We start from the raw sequence: 27,551 nt of genomic DNA, 5'->3' as shown, positions 1-27,551 counted from the left end.
CACTCCAGTGAAGATCAAATAAAATCTAGAAATTCTTTCAATGATCCATTTTAAAAAGGGATATGCAGTCTAATAAAACTGAAAACTCTCTCTTTTGTAAGATGCCTGCTTCTGGAGTTATGCCAATAATACATACCTGACAGGCTACACAAGGTTTATAGAATCTGGCAATCTGTCTAAAATAAATAGCAGATCTACCTTAACTTACATATTTTAACTAGAGAGAAGAAGCTGAAGCAAAGGTCCGAGAGGCAGCTGAACACTTGCGTCTGGAAAGGGAACAAATCATGCAGCAGATTGAGCAAGAAAGACTGGAGAGAAAGAAAGTAAGTGTTCATCTCCAATTTACAAGAATCAGTACCTTTGTTATTTTAAATGCATAAATCCAGAAAAATGCCTGAAACTATTCAAAACAAACATTCAATTGAATAGGCAGAGTTCAAGGTTGTTGGGGATTTTTCAAACCTAATCCATGTTATCTTAGTTTTCAATCCAGGGAAACATGTACCTCAGTGTTTGTAACAAACTTATTAGTTGTTGTTTTTATTCATATGTATTATGTCAGTGCCTAGGGGGCCCACTGAGAATGGGGCCCTATTGAGCAAGGCACTGTACAAACACAGTATTGGACAGTCCGTACCCTGAAGAGCTTACAATTTAAATAGACAAGACAAAGGGTATAGCATACAAGCAGAGTGGTGGTTACCACTCAAACTGATAAGTGACAGAATGTTAAAAAAATAACATGGGTGTGTTTACATTAAAAAATGTACAGTATTTTAATTGAGAAAATGGATTTGTACTCTGCAGAAAAAATAGTATGTTAACCAGTTGGAAAAAGCATTCTCTTCCCACCTCAGTTTACCTCTGAGGGGATGGAAGAGCAACAGCAGAGCCACTCTATAGCCAGTACTACAGCTGCTTCCCTCATGTAGGAAAATGACTGGCAGTTGTATGCAACTCCATACCCATACCCTATAAAGCATCCATGTAGTACATAGTCACACTGCATGCCTATGGGTGTCTGGACAGGAATTTTCCCCAGATTTGTAGAAATTTTTGTCCTTAGTTTAATTAAGAGATGCCTGGGAAGTTGCTGTAAAAGCCTTCCCTTTTGTGTATTTTCTTCAAGTTTCATTTCAAATTATTTGCCTTGGAGGGTGGAAGGGTTTAACTCTAGTAGGGTCAACCACTTATATATGAGAACACAAAAACTAGAAGTGATATCCTTAAATCTAAAAGAATTTACCTTAAGTAAATAACACTCTGGGCAAAAACACAAAGCATTTGATGAATTAACAAGCAGAAAAGAAGGATTTTACAGCTGTATCTGAAAAATTTCTGGCAGAAGTAATGCTGCATGTTTTATTTTGCCCCCAAAAGTAAGCTAAATTGGTACAACTGTATAAAAGTGTCTGTTTCATTTTAAATAGCAAATGGATTGCAATACTAGAGGACTACTGCTGACTTTGTGGTCTGAAGGAGCAGTAGTTGGAGACTTGAGTAATTAGTGTTCAGCTGACAAACCTTTCATTCAGGAGTTGGGCAGAGGGGGCTGCCCAAATCACAAACCTTTTTATTTATTTTTTTACCTACTGATTTGCACCTGGTGAGAAATTCAGTTTGTTGGAATTGTGACTGCAAAGAGAGCTCCCTTCTCTTCTTCCCCTCTTCCTCTTTCCACGTTTCTCCTCTTCTTCTCTGGGTACATCTACACGGCAATAAAAAAGTCTCAGAGCCCGGGTTAATTGATGTGGGCTTGCAGGGCTTGGGCTGCAAGGTTAAAAATTGCAGTGTAGGCATTCGGGCTGGAGCTCAGGCTCTAATACCTTCCCTTCCCCCTATCGTGGGGTTTTAGAGCCTGAGCTTCTGCCTGAGATCGAACACTACACTGCCATTTTTAGCCCTGTAAATCCAATTCAGCTGACCCAGGCTAGCCATGTCTACATTGTGGGTCTTTTATTGCATAGACTCATAGATTCTAAGGTCAGAAGGGACCCATATGATCATCTAGTCTGACTCCTGCACAGCGCAGGCCACAGAACCTCGCCCACCCACTCCTGTAATAGACCCTTAACCTATGACTGAGTTGTTGAAGTCCTGAAATCATGGCTTTAAAGGCTTCAAGGTACAGAGAATCCACCAGCAAGTGAGCCATGCCCCTTGCCACAGAGAAAGGCAAAAATCCCCCAGAGCCTTTGCCAATCTGCCCTGGGGGGAAATTCCTTCCTGACCCCAGATATGGTGATCAGTTAAACCCAGAGCATGTGGGCAAGATTCACCAGCCAGACACCCAAGAAAGAATTCTCTCTAATAACTCAGAACCCACCTCATCTAACATCCCTTCACAGGCCATGGGCATATCTACCACCAGTAGTCAAAGATCAGTCAGTTGCCAAACTAGGCTGTCCCATTATACCATCCTCTCCATAAATTTATCAAGCTCAGTTTTGAAGCCAGCTAGGTTTTTTGCCCCCACTGCTCCCCTTGGAAGGCTATTGCAGAACTTCACTTCTCTGATGGTTAGAAACCTGCATCTAATTTCAAGTCTAAACTTCCTGATGGCCAGTTTATATCCATTTGTTCTTGTGTCCACATTGGCGTTGAACTTAAATAATTCCTCTCCCTCCCTGGTATTTATCCCTCTGATGTATTTATAGAGAGCAATCATATCTCCCCTCAACCTTCTTTTGGTTAGGCTAAACAAGCCAACCTCTTTGAGTCTCCTTTTGTAAGGCAGGTTTTCCATTCCGCAGATCATCCTAGTAGCCCTTCTCTGCACCTGTTCCAGTTTGAATTCATCTTTCTTAAACATGGGGGACCAGAACTGCACACAGTATTCCAGATGAGGTCTCACCAGCGACATGTATAACGGTACTAACAGCTCTACTGGAAATTCCTCGTCTGATAGCTTTTTTCACGGCCACATCACATTGGCAGCTCATAGTCGTCCTGTGATCAACCAATATGCTCAGGTCCTTCTCCTCCTTTGTCACTTCTAATTGATGCATCCCCAGTTTATAATAGAAATTGTTATTAGTCCCTAAATGCATGACCTTGCACTTTCCACTATTAAATTTCATCCTATTTCTATTACTCCTGTTTACAAGGTCATCCACATCTTCCTGTATGATATCCTGATCCTTCTCTATATAGGCAATACCTCCCAACTTTGTGTCATCCACAAACTTTATTAGCACATTCCCACTTTTTGTGCCAAGCTCAATAATAAAAAGGTTAAATAAGATTGGTCCCAAGACCGAACCCTGAGGAACTACACTAGTAACCTCCCTCAAGCCTGACAGTTCACCTTTCAATATGACCCGTTGTAGTCTCCCCTTTAACCAGTTCTTTATCCACCTTTCAATTTTCGTATTAATCCCATCTTTTCCAATTTAACTAATAATTCCCCATGTGGAACCATATCAAATGCCTTACTGAAATCTAGGTAAATTAGATCCACGGCATTCCCTTTGTCTAAAAAATCTGTTATCTTCTCAAAAAAGGAGATCAGGTTGGTCTGGCACGATCTACATTTTGTAAAGCTATGTTGTATTTTATCCCAGTTACCATTAACCTTGATGTCCTTAACTACTTTCTCTTTCAAAAATGTTTCCAAGACTTCCCATACTACTGAGGTCAAACTAACAGGCCTATAGTTACCTGGATCACATTTTCCCCCTTTCTTATGTTTCTATGTTAGCAATTCTCCAGTCATACAGTACAGCCCCTAAGTTTACAGATTTATTAAAAATCCTTGCTAATGGGCTTGCAATTTCATGTGCCAGTTCCTTTAATATCCTTGGATGGAGATTATCCAGCCCCCCCTCGATTTAGTCCCATTAAACTGTTCGACTTTGGCTTCTGCCTCGGATGTGGTAATTTCTACTTCCATATCCTCATTCCCATTTGCCACCCTACCACTATCCCCAAGTTCATCATTAGCCTCATTAAAAAAGGAGACAAAGTATTTGCTTAGATATTTGGCCATGCCTAGATTATCCTTAACCTCCATCCCATCCTCAGTGTTTAGCAGTCCTACCTCTTCTTTCTTTGTTTTCTTCCTATTTATATGGCTATAGAATCTTTTACTGTTGGTTTTAATTCCCTTTGCAAGGTCCAATTCTACTTGGCTTTTGGCCTTTCTCAGTTTATCTCTACATGTTCTGACCTTCAGGAGGTACCTTTCCTTGCTGATCCCTCCCATTTTCCATTCCTTGTAGGCTTTCTGCTTTCTCTTAATCACCTGTCTGAGATGCTTTCTCATCCAGCTTGATCTACAACTCTTGCCTATGAATTTTTTTCCCTTCCTTGCAGGCTTCAGATAGTTCCTGCAACTTTGACTTGAAGTAGTTCCAAGCCTCCTCCACCTTTAGATCCATGAGTTCTTCAGTCCAGTCCAACTCCCCAACTAATTCCCTTAATTTTTTTAAGTTACTCCTTTTGAAGTCAAAGACCCTAGTCACAGATCCATTCTTGTTTATCCTTCCATTTAGTTTGAACTGAATTAGCTCATGGTCACTCAAACCAAGGTTGTCCCCTACAACCAGTTCTTTAATGAGGTCCTCACTACCTACCAATACCAAATCTAAAATGGCATCCCCTCTTCTTGGTTCAGTAACTATTTGGTGAAGGAATCTGTCAGCTATCACATGCAGGAAAATCTGGACCCTATTATTATTACTAGCACTTGTCCTCTGGTCTATATCTGGAAAGCTAGTCTCCCATAATCACACAGTTCCCAGTACTATTTACTTCATTAAAAGTCTTAAAGAGGTACCTATCCATGTCCAAATCAGATCCTGGTGGTCTGTAGCACATACCAAGCACTATCCCAGGGGGAACTCTAGTAGTTTTCTTCTCCAGTGTGATTTTTACCCAAACAGATTCTGTCTTATCAATTCCATCACTTCTGATTTCTTTACAGTCTACCTCATCATTGATATACAATGCTACTCTGCCATCTTCGCCTTTATATCTGTCTTTCCTAAACAGCACATACCCTTCAATACCCGTACACCAGTTGTGACTACTATTCCACCATGTTTCAGTTATCCCTATAATATCTGGTTTCACTTCCTCTACCAGTAGCTCTAGTTCCTCCATTTTGTTACCCAGGCTCCTCCCATTGGTATACAGACATCTTAATTTTTGCTGTTTGACTTCGCTCACGTTCCTTACCTCTTTTTGGCACAGTCATTCTACTCCCAATATTGCCTATTAGACTGGTATCTACACTATCCTTCCTCTTAATGTCCATTGTACTTCCCACTGCTTTGTCCTTTCTTACTTCATTTTCCTCCCTCTCAATGCTAAAATCAGGCATGGAGATTAGCTGGGCCTCCCCCAACTATCTCCCCAACTCCCTAATTTAAAGCTCTCTTAATCAGTTGTGCCAGGCTCCATCCTAGAAATGCATTTCCCTCCCTACTCAGGTGAAGTCCATCCCAAGAGAACAGTCCTCTGTCCATGAATGCCTCCCAGTGACCATACATCCCAAAACCCTTCTTATATATAGCACCACTGCCTGAGCCATCTGTTGATCATCATAATCTTATCACGCCTTTGTTGTCCTTCTCTAGGGACAGGCAGAATCCCACTGAAGATCACCTGAGCCTCGCTTTCCTTAAGAGTCTTCCCCAGCCTGGCATAGTCTCCTTTGATACATTCCAGCGAGAATCTAGCTATATCGTTTGTACCCACATGAAAGAGAGTCAGTGGATTCTTTCCCACTTCCATTAGGACTCTCTTCAGCCTCAGGTACACATCCCATGTCTTAGCACCTGACAGACAGCACACCCTTCAGGTCTCCGGATCAGTTATCTTTACAGGCCTGTCTATTCTTCTAGCAGGTAGTCCTCAATCACATAGATCTGCCTTTTCCTGGTGGCAGTGCGATTCCCCAGCCTGTCCCCTGTTTTTTCTGGCTGCAAGTCATCTCGTCTACTATTCTCCATTGCAATCCTCTGCAACTGTTCCTGTATCCTCCTGGGGCTCTTATTTGGTGGTATCTCCATTGGCTCATCCACTCTTTGTATAGGACTAGCTGCTTTCTCTTCTTCCTTTCCCTCCGACCTTCAGTAACCACGCGCTGTGTCCCCTCTTCATTTTCCAACTCCGCAAACCTGTTTCTGAGCTCTATTTCTCCTTCACTAGCCCGTCTTTTCCACTGCGAGGGTTCTCGCAGTCACATGCTTCCACTAACCACTTTCCTCATTATTTTCTCCCAGTATTCTCTCCTGAGAGTTTGTTGGTCCTGCTTCCATGTGCAGATCTGGGTTTTTCCCTTCAGCCTCCTCATTCCTTTGCTCCATCATCTGCTCGAGCCCCCTTCTAAACTCAACCAGAGTTTCCACCTGCATCTCCGACCCTTGAATCTTCTCTTCCATCAGCTCTATGAGGTGACACTTCATATAAACAAAGCTCTTTTGAGGTACCACCTCCAGGCTCTCTTCCACTGCTTGAGTGACTACAACTACCGCCTCTGTATTTGTCATAGCCTTTCCCCCTACTTCCTGTCAGTGAGAGACACAAAAACAACCCACCAAAACAACCCTCAACAAGCTCCCCAACAATACCAGAACAACACACACTCCCTCCCCAAGCTCCCCTGTTTTCAGCTCTGTTTGCTGGCTCCTGTGCCACTGCAGTGTGGGCATAACCTCTGTCTCCTTCCTTTCTAGTGCGGGCAGAGGCAGAGAGAAATTCATGACACTAGAGTTAAATCAACCTTCCCCGTTGCCCATTACCAATCCTATGAGCCCTCTAACCCAGCTATATAGCATGTCTGCCTTGTAACATTCTGATGTGATTGATTTATGTTGTTTTCTAGAGAATAGATGAAATAATGAAGAGAACAAGAAAGAGTGAAACACCAGAAGTAAAGGTATGGAACAGAGTCCCCCTTCCCCATGCACTCTACCCCTGCTCCCAGAATATATCCTGTGTGGGATGGTGGCAGGGAGGGGGGAAAACACTATAGGATTGTGTCTTGCAGAACAAATGCTTTGCCTGGAAATACTCTATTCTCATTCTTCAGATACATTTTAGAGTTTAGAATTAGTTGTGGCACTACCATAAGATCAATACTACTCTCCTAGGCAGTGGAGAGGGTGAGCCATATATATTGTTCAGAACTACTCCTTAAAAGTAGTGCTGAGAACTGGTGTCATTGTGATCTTTGCCTATGCAGTGCACCTCCTCCCCTTTGATGAATATCAATTAATCAGTCTCAGAGCTCTTCCTGCTCCTCCATATTAATTCTGATCAAGGGATGGGATTAACAGCAGAGCCGTGGTGCCTGATGATGCACCAGCACATAGTGGAAGAAGTAAAATATTTGACTCTCACTTCAAACTTTTACTTCATAAAAGAACTTTACTTTAGGGATGCTGTTTCTTTATTTGGCTTAGGAGGTGCTAGTTTTCTTTAAAAAGACAAAAACAGAAAAATCCCCTATCCCCTCCACGTTTCTCTAAAAGGCACCAGACATTAGGCATATGAGGGGAGGCTTTGTCTGATCAGAGGGAATAAATGGGGGGTGTGACTCTTTTAAGGGTTCCCATTCTTTGGGTTGTGGAGGGAAAAGGGGGACCTCATTTGAGCCAGGGGTGGACTGGAAGTGTCACAGGTGGGCCTCCAATCCATGGATGTCTTGGGGAGGAAGGAGGGTTGTCAAGTTTTGTAATGCAATTCTGACCAGTAAGGGGTTGTGTCACCACCTGCTCCATAACCCTGTGTGCCTTAAATGCTCTGCTGCTTCAGCTCCCTCTCTGGTTGCTCCCAGCCAGCCTGCAACTGTGCAGGTGTCTGTGTATTAAACAGCTTTGGTTCAGCAACTCCAACTCCAGCTGCCTTCTTGTTTCACCACAGCCACACACTGGTCTCTACCAGCCTTGGTTACTGCTAGCCAAGTGACCCCAACATACTTTAGTCCCGAATTTTCCCAGAACCATCTGACCTGAAGTGTCCGTCCCTCTTCTGGAATACTCAGAGAAATCACAGTTTGTTTGCACCTTTAAAGACACACAAGCAGATTACAGCTTTTTACTTTAACTGGGGTAAATACACCCTTCCCTTCAAGCATAGCTCTGAGTTGTTTTTTTGTAAAAATAAAAACAAGTGTGTTAACAAAGGACATAGGTTAAGTGATACCAAGTAGAAGGAATAAAGATAGAAAGAGTTACAGACAAACAAAAGTAAAAATACACTTTCTAATGGCTAAGGCTTAACTCAACAAGCTATAGCCTTGGGTTGAAGTGGATTTCTTACCAATCTTTTTCTTTCCAACCATGGCTGACTGTCTCTTAGTCAGGACCTTCCACAGAAGTACAAGATGCTGGTTTCGCTTGTCTTCCTAGGTGAAAGATCTTTGCCTAAGCAGGTTTTTCACTTATATTCAGTTCTTAGAGATTTCAGCCCCCTTAGTTAAAGGACCCATCTTTGTCACCTTGCAAGAGCTCTGGCCCCTTGTTTCTGTCTACTGATGGATGCCAAGATGGCTACTTCTCTCACCTTATATTATCTTCCCAAACTCACTCTTTTGTCCTCAGACCCAGGATGACCTCATGCTGTCCTTCCCTTCCTGTGGACTTTCCATCCCCCTGCTGATTCGTATGTAAATGGTGCTTCCATTGTTTTTGTTCACCCCTCACTTAATTTCATCGGAGACAGATAGATAGCTGACTTCCCTCCTGTCTGGGAGAAACCTGTTTCTCACTGTTTTTCGTCACAGACTTTAAAGCATAATATCTTTAAGAATCCATATTTTCTCATATAGTGTTAAAACATACATTTCACAATGATATTAATCACCAGTGTGTCATCAGCTTTCAGAAAAGACCTTACTTTATACATTTTTATAATACAGTAATATTGTGTACAATCAGTTGATTTCAGTTTCTTATCATTTGAGGTTCAAACTTAAAAGGGCTATCTCCCCCACAGCAAAGTTGATGGCTTTGTTTATCATTTATGTGAATATGCCTTCATTGTCTCTGCCTGACGACCAGATGGGTCAGACAAACAAATGCACATTCCTTTGTTGACAGAAAACTTTGCTTATGCATTTCTTGCCAAACACATTTTTGAGAACAAAATTCTAGCACCTATCCATAACTCTTTGTACACACCCCATTCATACATCATGCAATAATATTAATAATCAGTGGGTTATTTAGTTTTCCAGTGATATTACATTCCACCTTTTGGGAATATATCATGACAACAATAAGTTAGGTGTAGTTAGTATGTCAGGCCTGAGAAGAGTTGCTGACACAGAATAGTGAGCCTCTGTGTCACAAGAGTATTTATTTTTCATTTCATGGAACAACAGCTCCCACCCATGGATCAGAGTAGGACTGGGTTTTATTTTCTTCTGTGGGCATTACACCAGTTGCTTTTTTGGGAACAAGGAAGAAATTTCTCTTGCTGCCGGAGTGGCTGAGATGGGGGTGGGGGGGGTTGTTGCTTTTCTCACAGCAACTCAGGGACCTGGTGGGGCAGGTCAGGAGGAAAGGTTCAAGTTGTCGCAGCTTAGTAGGTGTCCAGTGGAGTTACTTGTTCCATGGGGGATCAAGTTTCCTGATGAACTAGAGGTGGAAGTGTGGGAAGGGCATCTCTTGGGGACGTGGAGAATTGGGGTTTCTAACATCTGGTACAGCAGGGAGACAACCTCCTTTCCCCACCCCTTCTTAACCTTCATATGAGAGAATGGCAGTGAGGTTCCAGCAATGGGCTGGAGCCAAAGGACTGTTGGCAGCCCTCCCAAATAGGTGGGAATTATTAAGGAAATAATGACCTGCACCATACAATCATTTCCTGGTATTTCCCAGATGAGTTGTTAAAAATTGTGACCTAATTTAAACTACATCCCTTGCATCTTATCTTTCTTCAATCCCCATTCCCCGAGCCATGCAAGATTTCTCCATCCATCTCTGTCAACTTTCCAGCCCCCTTCTGGCACCGTCCTAGCCTGTCCACTCTCCCCACCATAACCAACTTGAGCCTCTGCTCTTCTCCTTATGTCTTCATTGCACACCTTGTGCCTCTGCATCCTAAAGGGGAATTTAAGGATAGTTTCACAAGGCCACATGTACTCTCAGTGTAACTGCTCTGGCAAGGTAGGGGAATGCTTCTATGATAGATGCAGCCTAAAGATAAAAATCCTCTGCTATGTAGTTTTTGCTTTTTTATGTGCTTAAATATAATTGAGAAAAATCATTCTAGAAACAATTATATATTAACCAGCAGAATTTTTTAAAGGTTCTGTGTCCCATCATTTCTCTGAATCTTAAAATCTTGCAACTAATGCAGTTAAAACGTTATTGGTTACAGAAGGAACAGCCAAAACTGGAGATACCATCAACTTTGAATGTGGAAAAGCAACCAGAAACCCTTGTTCTCAGTCAAACAGGTAAAAGCCCTTCATTTTGACCAATTTTCAGTGTTGATGACTTGAAAACAATTATCCATAAACTTAAATAGTTCTTCAGATGCTGTATTTTCATTCAGAAAGGAAACAAATACATTTATGTGTAAATATGTTTAACATAAGAAAATAGAACCTCTTTGGTTTACCATTTATGTAGAAGCAGGAGACCACTATCCTGATGGGTAATATTCTAGTCCACAGCATGTCCCAGATAGCCTTTATATAAAAGTTATTCTAGCCTACAGATTTCTGTTTGTTCATTGTAGTCTACATAGCTATTTTGTAGGTTCTCTAGGAATATCCTCCCCCATAGCCACACTTGACATGCTTTTTAAACATTGTTTTAAAATACAGTTCCTTTTGCATTTCATTTGGTTTGATAACAGCATATATATTTTAAAGAATGATAAATGAAAAATGTATAAATAGTGAAGTGTGACTTTCCTCTATTTTTTCCTCTTCCTTAGGGCTTCTCCATGCATGTTGTAAAAGATAATATATTGTCTTGTTTCGTTTTAAAATTGTCCTCCAGTAGCAGGATGACTGACAAGATAATATGATGGGTCACTTTCATCTCTAATTTCTGTGACTCAAAGAATTTTGTGATTTTTAAATATGAACCCTGCTAAAGTCTAAATATGTTTAAATATGAACCCTGCTATTTCCTAATGAGGTTCTTTTATAGAAATCAATGGACTGACAGCCTGCCAGGAAAGTAAAGGGTTAGGATGTGCTGCTGCTGAAACACTTCCTCAAGATGTATTTTCTAATGGGCTTAAGTCAGTTACGGGGCTTATTCAGCTGGACGCCATTGACGGGAAATCTAACAGCATGGATGATTCAACAGATGAGGTTCAGTCTATGGATGTGAGGTACACATTACATGAAACACACAATTTTTAAGTAACTATTGAGAAAACCAAAACATATGCAGTTCTCTCATTTTATTTGTTAACTTGTATATTCCTCGGCACGGCCCAACCCAAAATATGGAGTCCTGTGTAACTAGTCTTTATATGTTCTCATCTGTAGTCTGTACTCTGCTCTCAAGAAGTAAATGTACCTTCAGATCAAAGAATAAGCACCATCTCTTATCTCATTCTCATATCCTGCAAAAACAATTAAACTTTTCCACAATTCTCACTTGCCAAGTGCACACAAATGTGCCCCCAAATCTTTAGGATTGTCTGTGGAGTTCACCTGCTGTATTGCTGTGAAAATGGGTATGCAAATATTATCAGATTTTATTTTGTACCAGAACTAGAAACCCATGGCATATAAGTCACTGTGTCCTACAAATAATGTCGCAGGTTAGAACTTCAGCATTCACATTTTCAATTATTTTAATCTGGAGTCTTTTAGTTCATGTTAATTAAACAAATATTTGGCAATAAGTAAACAATACAAAGTAAGCAAGTAAACAAGCATTATGAGATCTTGAGTGAAAGACTCTTACATAGTGTATGCAACAAGGGAATTGATATTTTAAGATTGCTTGGAACTATAGTTCTGAATTCCTTGATTTTAGTAAAATCTCATATTTAATATTGCATTAATGTAGTCAATGGGTTAATCAATGGGTCACATTAAGCCCTGATCCAACTCTAATTACTTCAATTATTAAGCAAAGGATCCATTTATTACAATGTTAGGTTTATGTAATTTTCACTTTTTTCCATGTTATATATTATGTATGAAGATTATCCCAAGATTTTAATAAGAAATATCTTTTGTTAAAGCTGTATTTGAAATGCCCTCATGTCGTCTTGACTATTTGTTAGAGAAACAGGAGGAAATAAAAGAAAGATTGTAGACATCTGTATATCATATTGTTTGGTATAGATAACATAGCTGTGCAGATATACTTAAATGTTCATTCCTCATTAATGTTATAATCCCAACTATCAGAAATAACATATTTTCTTTCTTGATGGCACCATAATACACTCAGTTATGCCATTTGTGAATTGTCAGTCAAAGCTGACATAAATCATGGATCTAGACCTAGATCTTCAGTGCACAATCATATGGGGCCAAATTCTATGCTAGTGTAAATTGGTGCAATTCCACTGAAGTCCCTGGAGCTGTATTAATTTGCAGCAGCATATAATTTCACCCATAGTCTGCATTTAATTTGCGCTATAAAAGTTAGCTTTTTAAATTTCACATGGTTTCACAATTTTCACATGACTGAATATATCTTTGAAATCTGTGTTGTGCAAAATTAACAAAGTTAGGCCACAATCCTGCAAAGATTTATCCACAAGCTTATCTTTACACACTGTGAACTTTATGCATTGAAGACAATGGGACTACTTGCTGTTCATAAAGTTACATATGTTGTAAACCTTTGCAGAATCAGGCCCAGAGTTTGTAAAATGCAATTAAAAATAGTAAATATAGGGAACCTGATGCCTCAGGTTGTAGAATATTCAGCCTTTAACCTCTGGGTCACCAGTTTGAATCCAGCCTCTCTGAAATGAGTTTGTAATCTCAATCTAGTGTTCCTAGTGGACTGTGTCCATGCCACACAGCCACCATCAGGGCCAACATGGAAGGAGTATGGAGACAGAATTATTTTCTTCTCTCTACAAGGTGGCCTGTCTGTGTATGAGTTGAGTAAGTAGTGCTGAGACATGTTGTACCTCTTCTGAGAATAAATAATACAGCTTTCAGGGCTGTCATGAACCTTTTCATGAATGCTAAGTTCACTTGGGTATTATTTAAGCAATTGTAAGAGCTTACAAGACTTTTATACTGCTTTTTTATTTCTGTCTTTCATACAGTCCTGTTTCAAAAGAAGAACTTATATCTATCCCAGAATTTTCACCCATGAATGAACTCATTCCCAGTGTTTCTTTGGACCAAAATGGAACAAGTAATGCCAGGGCTCTCGAGGATCTCTTGGATTTCACAGGGCAGGCCACTTACTCCAAGATATCCAGTGAAAACATTAGCATGGATGACTGTAACAAAAATTTGATTGATGGTTTTAACAGTCCTGGACAGGAGAATACACTTAACTCCATCTGTTGACGACCACACTACTCTATGGTACAGATGAAGGTACAATATTTTGATGAACATGTAAGAAATGGCAAGTTATTGGGAGTGAAGAGAGCACAAATTTTAGGATAATCCAGTAGTGCGAGCAGCATATGTTGCTGGACATTTAAATTTGATGTCATCTTCTAATGAGTAGACTAATTAGGAATGTAAGAATTGGCATAGTGGAAAAGATGAACGGTCCACTTTAGTTCTGAATCTTGTTTTAGAGTGCGGTCTGTGCTGAACAGTGTCCCTCAGACCAAAGTATAATCCCAGGAATGCTCCTACTGTATAACAAAGCAGAACTCTCCAGACCCCAGTTACTTAAAAGCTTAAGCCTTAAAGTCTGAGAAGTGATGGTGCTTGTATCTTTATCCTAACTAGTATACCTGCAGGTGCTATTCTTCCTCTTCTTTTAAAACAATATTCTAATCCTTTTCTGAAATGTACTGAGCATTTTACCTCAATACCCTGCAGGCAATAGTTTGAAGGTTAATTAAATGTTACATAAAAAGCATTTACTGTGATCAGTTTTAAATTCTCTTCCAATTTCCTCTTATTCTTGTATTATGGGAAAGGGTAAATAGGAGTAAATGTTTGGCATTCTCTACATTTTATTGTTTGATATACCCCTATCAGACTATTTACCCTTTTCCTTTCAAATGAAATAAGCCTAGTCTTCCTGAAATCTAGGATAGAATTCCCCAATCACATATTTAGACATCTTAGTTGCCCTTCTCTGAACAACTTCTGCTCAATCTTTTGAGATAAAGTGACATGAGAAAAACCTTGTGAATCCTTGGAATACTGGTTAATCTCCAAGTGTTGAACGTCTTGGGAGAAACAAGTGTTTTCCTAGGCTTAAGGGTAACTTGTTAGCCACCTGTGTAAAATTCAAACTACTTTTCCTGTCCTTCAAAGACCTGCACAACTTCACTCCCTCCTACCTTTCTGCTCACCTTTCATTTCATCATCTCTTCTTGATCCCTCTGCTCTGTGCTTCTTTTCATATAGTCTCCGATTCTATGCTTGGAGCCTCTGTCCTTACCATTTTGTCATGCATCCACCCTCTCTGCCTTCAAGATCTCAAGACACAACCTATTCCAAAAGACCTATTTACTGTAGAGCTCTCTGCAGTTTAATTGTTAACTAGTCAGATGAATGAGAATCCTCAATACAAAGTACAAAAATTTGAAAGGAAAAGATGTAAAAAGATAACAAAGCAAAACAAACTGCACATAAAGTTAATCTGAAAAGTGTGGAATTCACAAGATATTTCTCATCCTCAGTGCTTGCTCACCTTGCTCTTTGACTTTGCCCATTCATCTTCCTACAATTTCCTTTCAGTGACTACTTAGATTACAACTTTCCTGGGGCAGGGATTTTGTCTTTATACTAGTCTGTAAAGCACCTAGCACACTCTTGGCACTGTATAGATAATAAATAGGTATGGAGGTATCATGGAGGAAGGGGTAAGCTTGTTTGGCTGTTGGAAAGATGAGTCACACTAGTATGCTTTCCTATAATATGTTTTTACTGACCCCACTTCAATCCTGATGGGAACCCCTGCCATGCCCGATCTCATCCTGCTCCTGGTTTCTAACCACAGCTAGGAGCAGTAGAGAGCTAGTACATGTCCCACTAGGAATGGAAAGAAAGTGGAATTCAGATTGGTTCTATGCTGGCAGTTGAGCCATCAATTCAAGAGCTCATTGCATAGTTGGGCACTATAGATGTAAGTTCTGTGTCTGGCAGACAACAGTGTCTTTATTTGTGAATTACACAGACAGTAGTCAGGACTTAATAAAATGTTTCAGACTTTTCTTTAATCTGCACTAGTACCCAAATCATTTATGTCAAATGAAATTACCTGTTTAAGTTAAACATTTCAGTGATGAACTCAGGGTATAAAGAAAAACATAGGGATGTGTTCTCTTTTCCCTTCCCTCTTTGTAATGATAATTATATCTCATTTCACTTTTAATAACAGAGAGAACAATCGAAAGCAGGGCTAGTTAAGTGTGCAGTAAAGTGGAACATGGTAGTGATTGCCATTTATTATTTTTCAATGCTGTAAACATTCGCCGCATCATACAGGTAGTTAAATAACGGTCCTTTTCCTGAAAAGTTTGCAAGCTAAGTCAGAGCAAATACAGCATGATATAATGACAGTATTAAAATTAATTGTAGTATTTTACTTTATTACAGGAGAATCAGTTATACAAATTGGAGCCATTTTACTTATTTAAGCTGGTTTTTTTTTTTTCTTTAATTGACAGAGGAAGTAATTTGTGGAGGATATACATCCCTATGATGCTGCTGGCAGTAAATTATGAGCTTGTCATCTGAAAAAGCTTCTGCAGTCTTTGAACACTGGATTTCACATAATCAGAGCTGAATATAACTTTGTCTTCCCATGTGGTATGTTGAATAACTGGCTGTTCTTGATAGATGCCAGGAATCAATAGCTTTGACTGGTTTTACGGAAGATTCATTGTGCTTTAGAATTTGGGCTTCAGCTGCTAATAAAGCTCTTACGTCTTTTTTAATTTAAATTTCATCTGAATACTTCACTGTGATTTTACCATGTGCATTGTATTTTAAAATCATTCTTCCTTAAGTTTTACCATACAACTACTTGATGTCATTTTCTTGTAAATACTATGAGGTTTACTCACAGTGCATTGGAATTAAATAATGTACTGTACTTTAGCTCTGTGCCTATCTTTTTTTAAATGGGGAAAAATACTGAAGAGTTCTTGGCAACTGTTTTTTGCAGGTGTATAATTGCAAAACTGTAACTGAGGAAGCATGAAAACAATTATACAACTCCTGGAATCAAAGGAGCCTACTGACTGCAGAGGATTAGATTTATCCCCCTGCTACAATGCATCATACATGACTATTTGCCTTTTTTTTTTTTTTTTAAGTCACTAGTGACAAAGCAGTTTGTTAATACTAGTAAAGTATTATTAGTTTGACTCTCACTGAAGTCTTTAAAACTCCCTTGATATAACACCTGTAGACAATGTAGGCAGAATACCCGTAATAATCCCCTAATATGTATTACGTAATTGCAGTAGTTCCAAGCAAGTATGTCATGGGGTTCAGATAAATGCTGAGTTAACTTTGGAGATACAGTTCAATTATTAATACTAGCAGGCTTTCATTCATGTGGATAACTTCTGTGTTTTCCTACAGACTCAGCAACAAATATAATCCGCGATAAAACAATATACAAATATTGTTACAGAAATGCTCAGTCTGTGAAACACTGATGTCTCAGTCTCACAGTGTTTTCACCTATATAACAATATTAGCCTCCTTAATGCTCAGCAAACATCTATATGGGGAAATTCATATCAAGAATGTAAAATGTATAGACATTATGTGCCATACAATGTATTCTGGTTAGTTTTATTTCTTTTGGTGAACTATGGTAACTTTTATGCTATATTCTGTGCAGCCTGGAGGACATTTTTGTCCAAATCTTAAAATAAAATAAAAAAATAAGTCACTACAATTCTGTTTGGAGACTAACAAAAAAGTGGAAACTTTTATATGTAGAGAAGTTTACAGCATTAGCTTGGTCTTAATTGTAGCCACGTTCTTCTGCTTTTAAAGCCAGCAACTGTTTAACAATTGAAGTAGCCAATGAACCTGTGTCTGAGTATATAAAGAAAACATGCCTACAATAATAGTTATTTTTATGTTGCTGTATTTCAGCAAAATATCTTTCTGGTGACTGTGCAGTAAACTGTAGCATGGTACTGTGTCTTCCAGTTTGTCCTACAGTTGTTTCCTAAATAATAATAAAAAAGAAACAAAACAAACTATCATGTTTGTTTCGCTGTGATATATTGTGTTTGGCAGATGTCACCTGAGACGTTATATTTTATTATGGTGTCATTGTATAACCTGTAGATCTCCTCACTTTGCATGACATGTATAGCATGTATAAGAGTGAAATACATTTTCATTTGAGTCTGACTTGTTTCCTAGCTTTATTTTCCCCTCCAAATAATCATGGCAAAAAAGCAACTGCAAAAAAAAAAAGGTCAGTTTGATTTGTGGTGGTGTTCACAGCAAGGTTTAATACTGAATGAAGGGATAGCCTCTCAAAACACTTAACATTTTACCTTTAGTTTGCATACTGATGTGGTGATTTGCTTCTATGGGCTGTTCTGTTCTCTTAGTAGTCTTCTCTCAGGTACTTGAACTGCCAAGTGTCCACTTTACAAAACAGCCTACAATGCAAATGTTACATTGCTCCTTAGATTAAAGACAAATCATTATTTTTAGAAAGAGACCAGCTTGTGCAATGGAATGACTAACATGAGTCCACTGAACTCTTGTGGCGGCGTAGTCTGCAAACACTTTGTTTAAATAAAAGTAAAAGAAAAGAAAGCATTTTAAATGCGCAAAAATAAACTATGTAAGTCTGAGATATTTTAGAGTGTACTTATCCATTACTTCATAGTGTTTCATCACATACTCATTTGCATTCTCTGGTACACTGGGTCTTTTATGTGATTTGTCCACAAAATTGCATTCGAAGACGAGAGGAGGCGACACAGATGGGTGTATACATAAATAACTTTAGATCCTTTTCTTACTGATTTCCAAAGAGATTTTTCAGCAGGATTTGGCTGAGTATCTGAGTTTACTGCTCTTGTAGAAAACAGAGCGTGTTCATTTTATTTTCATTAATTCATTTTATTTTCTCTTTGTACTGGTATTTATATTTGTTGCTATGATTAAGAACTATGCAATAGACTTTATTTGTATGGGACAGTGGTCCTGGAACTACAGTCTGTGCCCCACAGGTGGTCCTCCAAGTTCTTTCTAGAGATCTGAAAAATTAAACCATCTGAGAACCAAGCAGTAGAGAAAGGGGGAAGGAAGTGGATAAAACTGATCTTTGTTACAAAGTGATCCACGGAGTGGAAGTGTTGGAGACGCACTGAAATAAGACTCTTTCATTGTGTTAGCTGAAATCATATATTACATTGCCAAGGTGGAAGTATAGAAAAGTATTAACACAACTGGACTAGAGCAAAATTATTAAAAGGTAGGTGCACCACTGGTTGAAAGGTGGTACTCAAAGTAGTTGTCAATGGTTCACTGTCAAATTGGGAGGGCATAGCTAATAAGGTACAACAGAGATTGGTCCTGGGTGCGGTACTATTTAATATTTTCATTAATGACCTGGATAACACAGAGTGGAGAGTATGCTTACAATATCTGTAGATGACACCAAGATGGGCGGGGTTGCAAACACTGTGGATGACAGAATTAGAATTCAAAATGACCCTGATGAATTGGAGAACTGATCTGAATCAATGCCCCCACGAGGGGAGAGGGGGGGAATACACTTTACCAGGGCCCGGAGGCACTGGGGGACCCAGCCAAGGCTACAATCCCCATTACCATGAGGAAAAAATTGACGCTAAATTGTAGGTCATGCCTGAGGATATTTATAGAAATTAATTTCCCTGTATCTATGTATCTATCGTCCAGATCTTGTGAGATTTGCTGGAGCCAATCAGAAGCAGTGTCAGAGCAGTCTCAAGCAACTTTCTGAACAGTGAGTTGCTGGTACTGTTGGTCCAGCCCAGGCCCTTCTCTAGAACAGTGTGTGTGTGCTTGTTTAATTAAACTAGGACCTGTAGTTGGAGACTGAGACACAGAGAAATTTGTGCTCCTCTGTGACACGGTCTATCATATCAAGATCAAGAACTACCAGTCCCAGAGTTCCTTGTGCATAGGCAGGAGGGAGGGACTGCTGGTGGGAGGGGCAAAGCAAAGCATAAGACAGTGGGAGTCAGTGCTGCTGCTGCTTCTGATAGGATTTGCAGGCCCAAAATATATGTGAGTAAGTATCTAATTCACTCATAGTCACACACACACCCCATACTGGCATGGCTGGTGGTGGCTATAAATACAAATCAGGCAGCCAGAAATGTAAGGAGGTAAAAGAAAGGGAACTAAAAGAAGCTGAAAGACACCAAGCTATCCTCCAGTTTTTTATATCAGACAAGGCCTTTCGGCAGTGAGGCAATATACTAACCAGGGAAGCAGATGAACAAAATCAAGACATTGACAGGATATAATACCTTTATAATGACCAAAAAGTTATAAAATAGTCAGCAAACGTGTAGGACTCGCTGGCTGGGTGTTATGTTAAACAAAAATAGCAAAAGGGGCATTTTTCAGAAATGTAGAATATGTAACAGTAATTTCAGAATTCAAACTTTTTTCATGGCTCATGAAGTTGTATGTATGGGATGAGGGATTGTGGTATGTGTGTGGGAGGGAGCCCATGTTACAAGTCTGTACTGAGCCCCAAAAAATTATGCTTGGGCCCTGATCTGAATTCAGCAAGATGAAACTTAGTAAAGATAAATACAAAGTACTTCACTTAGGAAGGAAAAATCAAATGCACAAAATAGGGAATAACTGGTTCAGCAGTAGTATTGCTGAAAAGGATGTGGGGATTAGAAGGGATCACAAATCAAGTATGAGTCCACAATGTAATGCAATTGCAAAAGAAGGCTAATATTCTGGAGAGTACTAACAGGAGTTTTGTATGTAAGACACAGGAGGTAATCCTCCTGCTTTACTTGGCACTGATGAGGCCTCAGCTGGAGTTGTGTTCAATTCAGATTGCCACAGTTTAGGAAAGATGTGAACAAATTGGAGAGAGTCCAGAGGAGAGCATAAAATGATAAAAGTTTTAGAAAACCTAATCTATGTGGAAGCTTAAAAATCCTCAGCCTGTTCTGTCTCAAGCAAAGACGACTAAGGGGGAACCTGATGATAATCTTAAAAAATGTTAAGAGCTATTAAAAAGAGAAGACTGATCGATTGTTCTCCATGTCCACTGACAAGAAGGACATGGAGAACAAGGACAAGAAGTTAATCTGTAGCAAGGAATATTTAGATTTAGATATTAGGAAAAACTTTCTAACTATAAGGCGAGTTAAGTTCTGGAATAGACCTTCAAAGGAGTTTGTGGAATTCCCATCATTGGGAGTTTTTAAGAACTGTTTGGACAAACATTTGTCAGGGATGGTCTAGATTTACTTGGTCCTGCCTCAGCGCAAGATGCTGGACTTGACTTCCTGAGGTCCCTTCCATTTCTATGAAAACGATCTAATAATACATTATACCAAATAATGTCGACACAATAGATATTTCCTAGCACAGCAAAACAAAACACCTAGAAAAATCTGATCCCGTTTTATGTACTTTCCAGACCTGTTTTCAATAATTTGTAAGTCAACGGCAGTGATTCAAAAATCAATAATACAGCTAATAGTGCCTTCCATGTAAAGATCTCAAAGTGCTTTACCTATGAAGAATCAAGCCACACAATACCCCTTTTCCTCAGGTAAATATCAACTCTGTGTACAGATATGATCACTGTGCTTCAGTGCCCATACAGGAAGACCATAGCAAAGCAGGGAATGGAACCCAAATTTTATGACTCCCAGTAGTGTGTTTTAGTTTCAAGATTATCTTTCCTTCACTGTGCAAAAAACAAACACATAGGCCCAAAGTCACTGCTGGTATAAGAGGTCATATAAGTTCAGTCAGAAGATGCTTAAGTTCCTCTTTTGTTTCCTTTATTATGGGAGTGTTTTAAGAGGATGAGGATACTGCTATTTCAGTAATCTCCAAATACACCATGAACAGCATCTCCTGCCCTATACTGTATTTATGTATGATAAAAACTAAGCTTCCCTGAAGCTTTGTGACACTGTTTTATTAATATGAAACTGTTACCCTAAAAAGCAGAAAATTAGGAACATCAGGAAAACATCAAAAGCTGGAAAATTTGACCAGGGATTTTGTGACTAATTACAGTCTTCTCCAGTATATTTTTTTAAACATTGAAGATATTTCTGACATTAAGTTACTTAGGCTCTTCAGGAGCATATTTTTTTTAACTTTGAGGTACTTTCACTAAAATGCACCTCTTGTATTTTTGTAGTACTAGTAGCAGTGTACTATTTTTGCACACAGTATTGCAGCCGACAGTAATCCTCATTAATACATAGTCCTTTTTTATCATCTGTGCAAGCTCTCATGGCTGACAATGAGAGGGTGCTACTGCTCACTCTGCTAATCAATTATCTATTTTGTCTATTAAGAAAATATTTTATGGGAAAGGCCATTTAAATTTGAAAGCAGAGAGTGAGCAGAGAAAGGATTTTAAGCTTTTAAAAATATAAAATGTAAGCTAACAATTCTTGTCCTTCAGAAGAGTTTTAGACCACTTGTTTTCCTTGAAAATTAAGAAAACAGTGGAAATCTATTTCCCGACCAGCAATTTGGATGATTATCTGAACTCTGCAAGGTGCAAGATCACAGTAACCTTCTAGAAATTAGGGTCTGATAATTCACAATTAGACATGCAGCCCTTCTGAAATCCAGCCTTAACGTTTGTTAGAGAAGCTAGCTAAGACTGAGAAGAAATTAGACAAATAGAAAGAAAAGTGCAGTAATAAGTGGTATGATTTACATAGTTCTTGAACTGAGAATGTTTTATTTATTTATTTATTTTGGCAATCAATCACATGAGCTGTATATTTCACCTATATCTGCACTTGCTAAGAGGAGTCACTGAAGTTACTGGGAGTTGAGAGTGTGAAACACTTCACAGAAGTAGACCCCAAATATCCAAAATTACTTAGTTATAGAAGAATTTGCATTGGTGTGAAATGAGATCATAAAGTGAAAAATTATTCTCACACTATTTCCTATGTTTTTCTGAGAATGACAGCCACATATTTACCAAGTGCTACATAGTCCCGTGGAAAAAAAGAGTGCAGGCCCATGGCTGGCAATGTTAGAGCAATGCAGTCATAATACCATACTGAACTTTCAAAAGTTCAGATGTCCCTTATGTCATCACAACAACTTTTTATTAAAATAAAAGGCAGAACTAGTCCTACTGTGTTCTAAAACCGTTTTTTACCTCATTTGGCAACATCCCCAAACAGAAAATTATTAGCAGCTTTCATAAATATGGGGAAATATGAACATAATTGACCATTCTCAATTCCCTAGGGAACTGGATTGACTAGGGCATTACAAAATGACACCCAGTGTTAGGCACATTTAACGTTAGTGATTTCTCTGAGGTCACTTCTAATTTATACTGATGCGAGTTCAGGATCAAGACCAGAATTTTCACCTCTGTGTTACCCACCCAAATACAGTCAGGCCTAGACAGTAAAAATTCTTATGGCTGTCTTGTGAAATTAGGTTGCTCTTGCTCCAATTCCTAGCTGAAGGCAATTCATACCATAGCTGGCAGAGACCAAAAATCAAATGGGCATGGAGACTGAATAATCCTTTTCTCCTCTAGAGATGGTGCTTCTGGATCAGAATTGATATAGCAGATGTAGTTTGCTCTGCTGCTATGCATGTTATTCTCTGTCTGTTAATAAGTAGAGGACTTCTAGCACTAAAGCACTAAAAATTCCCACACAGTTTAGGAAATAAGTAATACAGCTTATTTGTCTGTTTCTCCTTCCTTGATCCAAACCTCCCATTTTTCTCTACTATTTGTAATCCTGGTGATATCATCCTGGACCCTGAACTTTTTCTCTTTCCCAGTGTCCCAGATCAGTAAGTCTACCTATTGTCCTCTCATACTTGGCAGATATACCATTGCATCACCTCAGCTTAATTATTTGTATTATGGTAATACTCAGTGGCTCCAATCAAAATCAGGTACTCTTTTGCACTTGCTGCTGTACAAACACACAATATCCCGCCTTGAATATTTTTATAATTTAATGTAAAACAAGATATAACAAATGGGTTTAACAAACAATTGGAGTAATGGGGGAGGATAAAGGTAACAGTATCACTAAGGTGGTTTCACAGAGTCTGCACACTTAATGTTGAGTCATTAATATTAAAAATCAAAATATATAAATAAATATCAGTAATCCTTACTAACCATCTACTTGTCCAGCTCTTTGGAAATCCAAAGCCTTGCCTTCATTTTCTCATGCCACCACTTTATTACAACTCCTTTCTCTGTAGCTTATCCAAATTTTAGTTCTACCTTCTCACATATGCAGAGAAATGCAAACACATCACTCCATCCTCTAACAACCTCACTGGTGTCCTAGTGATTGCTTGTTCAAAATGGATTGCTTGTTCAAAATTTTTTGTTTAAAAAAAAAACCAACAAAAAAACGAAAGTCCTGTAGCCCTTTAAAGACTAACAAATTTAATTTCTGCAGGCATAAGCTTTCGTGGGCTGTAACCCACTTCGTCAGATGTAAGGAATAGAAATCAGATAGGAGGTATATATATACATCCAAAGGTAAGGAACAACAATGGGGAAGGTAGGTATAAGCAAAGTCCATTCAGTTAGCGAAGTTGAGTGAGTATGAACTCACCTCCTAATCAATGGTTGTGAATAGGCCTCATCTACTCTAACTGAATGGACTTTGCTAACACCTACCTTCCCCATTGTTGTTCCTTACCCTTGAATGTATATACCTCCTATCTGATTTCTATTCCTTACATCTGACAAAGTGGGTTACAGCCCACGAAAGCTTATGCCTGCAGAAATTAAATTTGTTAGTCTTTAGAGTACTACAGGACTCTTGTTGTTTTTGCTGTATACAGACTAACATGGCTACCCCTCTGGAACTTTGTTTTTTAAAATTCTCCTTTGGTGATCAAGTTTGTGCTACATACTTATTCGTATACTAAGTACCTCCACTAATTTACAGCTAACTTAATTAAACTACATCATACAAATTATACACCAGTCAGTACAGCTAAAGCAATGGATTTGTTTTTTTGTTGCTACAGGGAAGTCATAATGACCTTATAAATATCAAGGCACCATTATGTCATAGAAAATGAGGCTTGAATCCTATTATATGACCGACTGGTGAAAACAGAGGAGTTTAGTTTCAGAGTAAGACTCCATTTAAAGAATAATTTGCTGATGCTAAGTGAGCTGAGTAATGCAGCCAGTCCTCTCTTACCTTCCAGATTTGTTAAATCCCATTTCTTTTTCCATATTTATGAGTTACTAATTTGACAGACTTTCACTCAAATATCAAAGCTACTCAATTATTTTTGTAAGGTGGGTCCTAATTCTCTCAGTTAACTGAGGAAATGTTGTCTCCTGTTTGGAGCACGGAACCAGGAGAAGATCACAGTTATGTGAATGGATCATTGAAGTAATTGCTTAACCTTTTTCTAAGCCAAAGTCATCCCCTGGTCTGTATGAGGTGTAACGCACCTGAAGTCAATGTGGATGTAACAAGTTACCCCAATGTCTGATTTGAGCTTCAGGCTTAAGTTTCTATACATTGTGGGAAAGTAGCTGACCTACATCACATTGGTGTTTGAGAGGCTTAACTAATTTGTTTCCACAGCACTATATAAATACTAAACATTACTATAGGAATATCTACAAAGGCTTTCTATACAGTATGTATACAACACTCTCCTTTGATAAAGGGAAACAAAACTTGCTGTTTATTTGGTCGAAATATTTTCATATAAAAGGGAGAAAAATACCTGGATGTCTTAAGAGGGTGTGTGTGAGGGAGAAATGAAGATTGAAGTTCAGGCTGTTACTGAAAGCAGAGTCCAAAATAATTGTTACCATAAAAGCATATTTAAAACTAGGATAAAAAAATGGCAAAGCACCAACTAAATGTTTCTCTTGAAGTATTGTAGTAGGATTGCTTCATCCACTTTTTTTATTGTTCCTTTGACAGCTCCTTTCTTAGATTTTCTCTTCCCTTGCAGACTCTCTCTCCAGAGGCTATCCTGCAGCAGGTTTGCGGCAGCATTCTTTCTCCTCTCAAACCTCTCTCGCACTAGGACTGGGTCAACACTAGTAAAAATGAATTGTGTATGATAACAAAACTAGCACGCTTGTTACAATAGGCTTGGAACTTGGCTAATCAGGTCCACCTCAGTGGAACAGCAGTATTCAAAACCTGTTGTTTTGATCTGTGTTGTCAAACCAGTTAACTTTTATTAACGCAGAGCAAGCGTGTGTTGCTTAGCCTGCCTCTACCTGATCCTGAAAGATGCTGAGCAGCTGCCATTGAAGTCCTTTGTCCACTGTTTTACAGTTAGCTTGGCATGGCCTTTTGCGCAATTTTTTTGTGTGTTAAGGCAATTTATATGGACTGTTAAGTGCCTGGGTGTGAAAAGAAATATCCATTATGTTTAATTGTTTCATTTTTTTAATTCCAATTTACTTGCATTTGTAATCTATAAATTTTTAGCCACATAGAAACATAATGTGGCCACAAAACACATTTTTCATTCAAGTGGAATATGAAAGCTACTCTAACTATATTTAATTATAAAGACAAGTAAATCACTTAAAATAATAAATTATGTCAACTATAAAAATATAATTATGTCTTAACTATAATTATCAAATGAGCCATGTCCAATAAAGCCCATGGAGAAACCATACATAGCTATGGAGATATTGAAACAGTGAGACTATTGATAAAAGCTGTTTTGAAATTTAAATATTTTACTAAGTAAATATGTAAACGTTTATTGGCGTTTTTCTTTAAAAACTATGGTCCCAATCCTGGAAACACTTATGAAGATACTTAATATTAACCACATAAATAACTGTTTGTTTGCAGGATTGTAACCTGTATTGCTAGAGGAAGTTTCAGAAGTAAAGAAGTTAATATTGCTACAGTATTTCAGATTATGTAATATAAAAGCTTATATACAAAGTGCGTTTTCTGTAGTCATTCTGAAGCAATTTGTAACTTAAAGTGGGATGCTCTATCTGCCCGTTTTCAAGTTTCAGAATGTTGTCAGCATACTATAGGTCTGAATATCCCTGTGTGCTTTAGAAGACCCATGTTTTGTCATGGTAAATAGTTGAACCTTCATGCTAACTGGAGTAATGAATAACATAAAACGTGTTTTCTTGTTCTAACAGGTCCACTTTCTATTTCTTGATTATGAAAATATTCCTCTTGGTGCAGTGACAGTGACTGTTCTACATGTTCTAATAGTCAATTTTAAATGTGCATAATCAGGTTGAGCTCTTTGCTGTGTAGGAATTTCCACTTGTTCACATTTCTTTGTAAAGGGGTACAGATTAATGATGTGTTTTGGGAGCGTTATTGCCCTAGTGGAGGGGGGAAATCATTGCCCCATCAGAGAAACTGGAGGGGGTGAACTAATGCCCTAGCAGATGGAGGGGTTGTTGCCCCAGAAATGTGTGGGGAAGAAGTCTCCCTCTCTCTCATGGACAGGACAGAGGGTACCTGGTTACTCATTCCCATCCCTTTATTTCCCAGGCACTGTGGCCCAGCCTGACCCACCCACAAGGATCAGCTGCAGTCAGCACAGCTTGGGTGACTTGGCCACACCTCCTGGCCAAGCTGCCGCTCTGGGGCCAGTGTAATCTTAAACAGCTACAGTCACAATTTGCCATTAGTAGCAGTTACTGACTTTTATGGCTATGCTTTTTTGCTGCCCTGGCAAGATTTGCTGCCTTTGCCTTTCACCATTCTTTGGTCCAGCAAATGGTGACAGATGGGAGGTACGCCAGTCACCATTTGCTACTTCCAACCTTTCCCCTGATCCAGGGGGTAGCAAATTGTAATGTTGGGGCACTCCCATTACAATTTCCTACCATTGTGAAATCTATCTTTTAAATTTAGACACAACTAAGTAAAGTATTTTTGAAATTTGGAAAAGCATTCTGCAGAGTTAAACTGCAAGGCTTTTATATGTAAAACCCTGCACGAAGATATTGTTTTTTCTTTATTAGTCTCGTTCCATTGTAGATCAGAAACTGTACGGCCTATAGTAACGTTTAATGTACACAAAACACTGATGCTAGCGTAAAGCATTGTGAACGGTATTTAAAATACTTATACCTTTTAAACACAAGCCATTAGGCAGAAAAATCTACCATTGTTCATTATACAGACTTCACCCCTCCCCTTCATTGTCACTGTTACACTTATTTATCAAGTTTTCAAAACCAGATTTGCACCTCTCTACTTTAGCACAAACGTATGAGCAT

General features: G+C 38.8%; 1 protein-coding gene across 6 annotated transcripts in view; it reads left to right on the top strand.

The window, feature by feature from the left end:
- The window catches only part of MAP7D2 (MAP7 domain containing 2), a 142,285-nt gene extending 124,815 nt beyond the window's left edge, over positions 1-17,470 (top strand). For all 6 annotated transcript variants that reach the window (XM_067545003.1, XM_067545004.1, XM_067545002.1 and 3 more), the window contains 6 exons: positions 222-326; positions 6,833-6,886; positions 10,336-10,414; positions 11,118-11,304; positions 13,219-13,498; positions 15,760-17,470. In XM_067545003.1, coding sequence (XP_067401104.1) covers positions 222-326; positions 6,833-6,886; positions 10,336-10,414; positions 11,118-11,304; positions 13,219-13,468 — 675 coding nt within the window. In that variant the 3' untranslated portion in view covers positions 13,469-13,498; positions 15,760-17,470. The remainder of the gene's footprint in view (positions 1-221; positions 327-6,832; positions 6,887-10,335; positions 10,415-11,117; positions 11,305-13,218; positions 13,499-15,759) is intronic.
- Positions 17,471-27,551: the final 10,081 nt, after the last annotated feature.

This window comes from Emydura macquarii, unplaced genomic scaffold (genome assembly GCF_026122565.2).
Source record: "Emydura macquarii macquarii isolate MOO-44397 ecotype Brisbane River unplaced genomic scaffold, CSIRO-AGI_Emac_v2 contig_1043, whole genome shotgun sequence".
In the NCBI taxonomy this organism is placed as follows: Eukaryota; Metazoa; Chordata; order Testudines; family Chelidae; genus Emydura; species Emydura macquarii.
The sequence above is the reverse complement of the archived record's forward strand: the minus strand, read 5'-3'. Positions and strand labels throughout refer to the sequence as shown.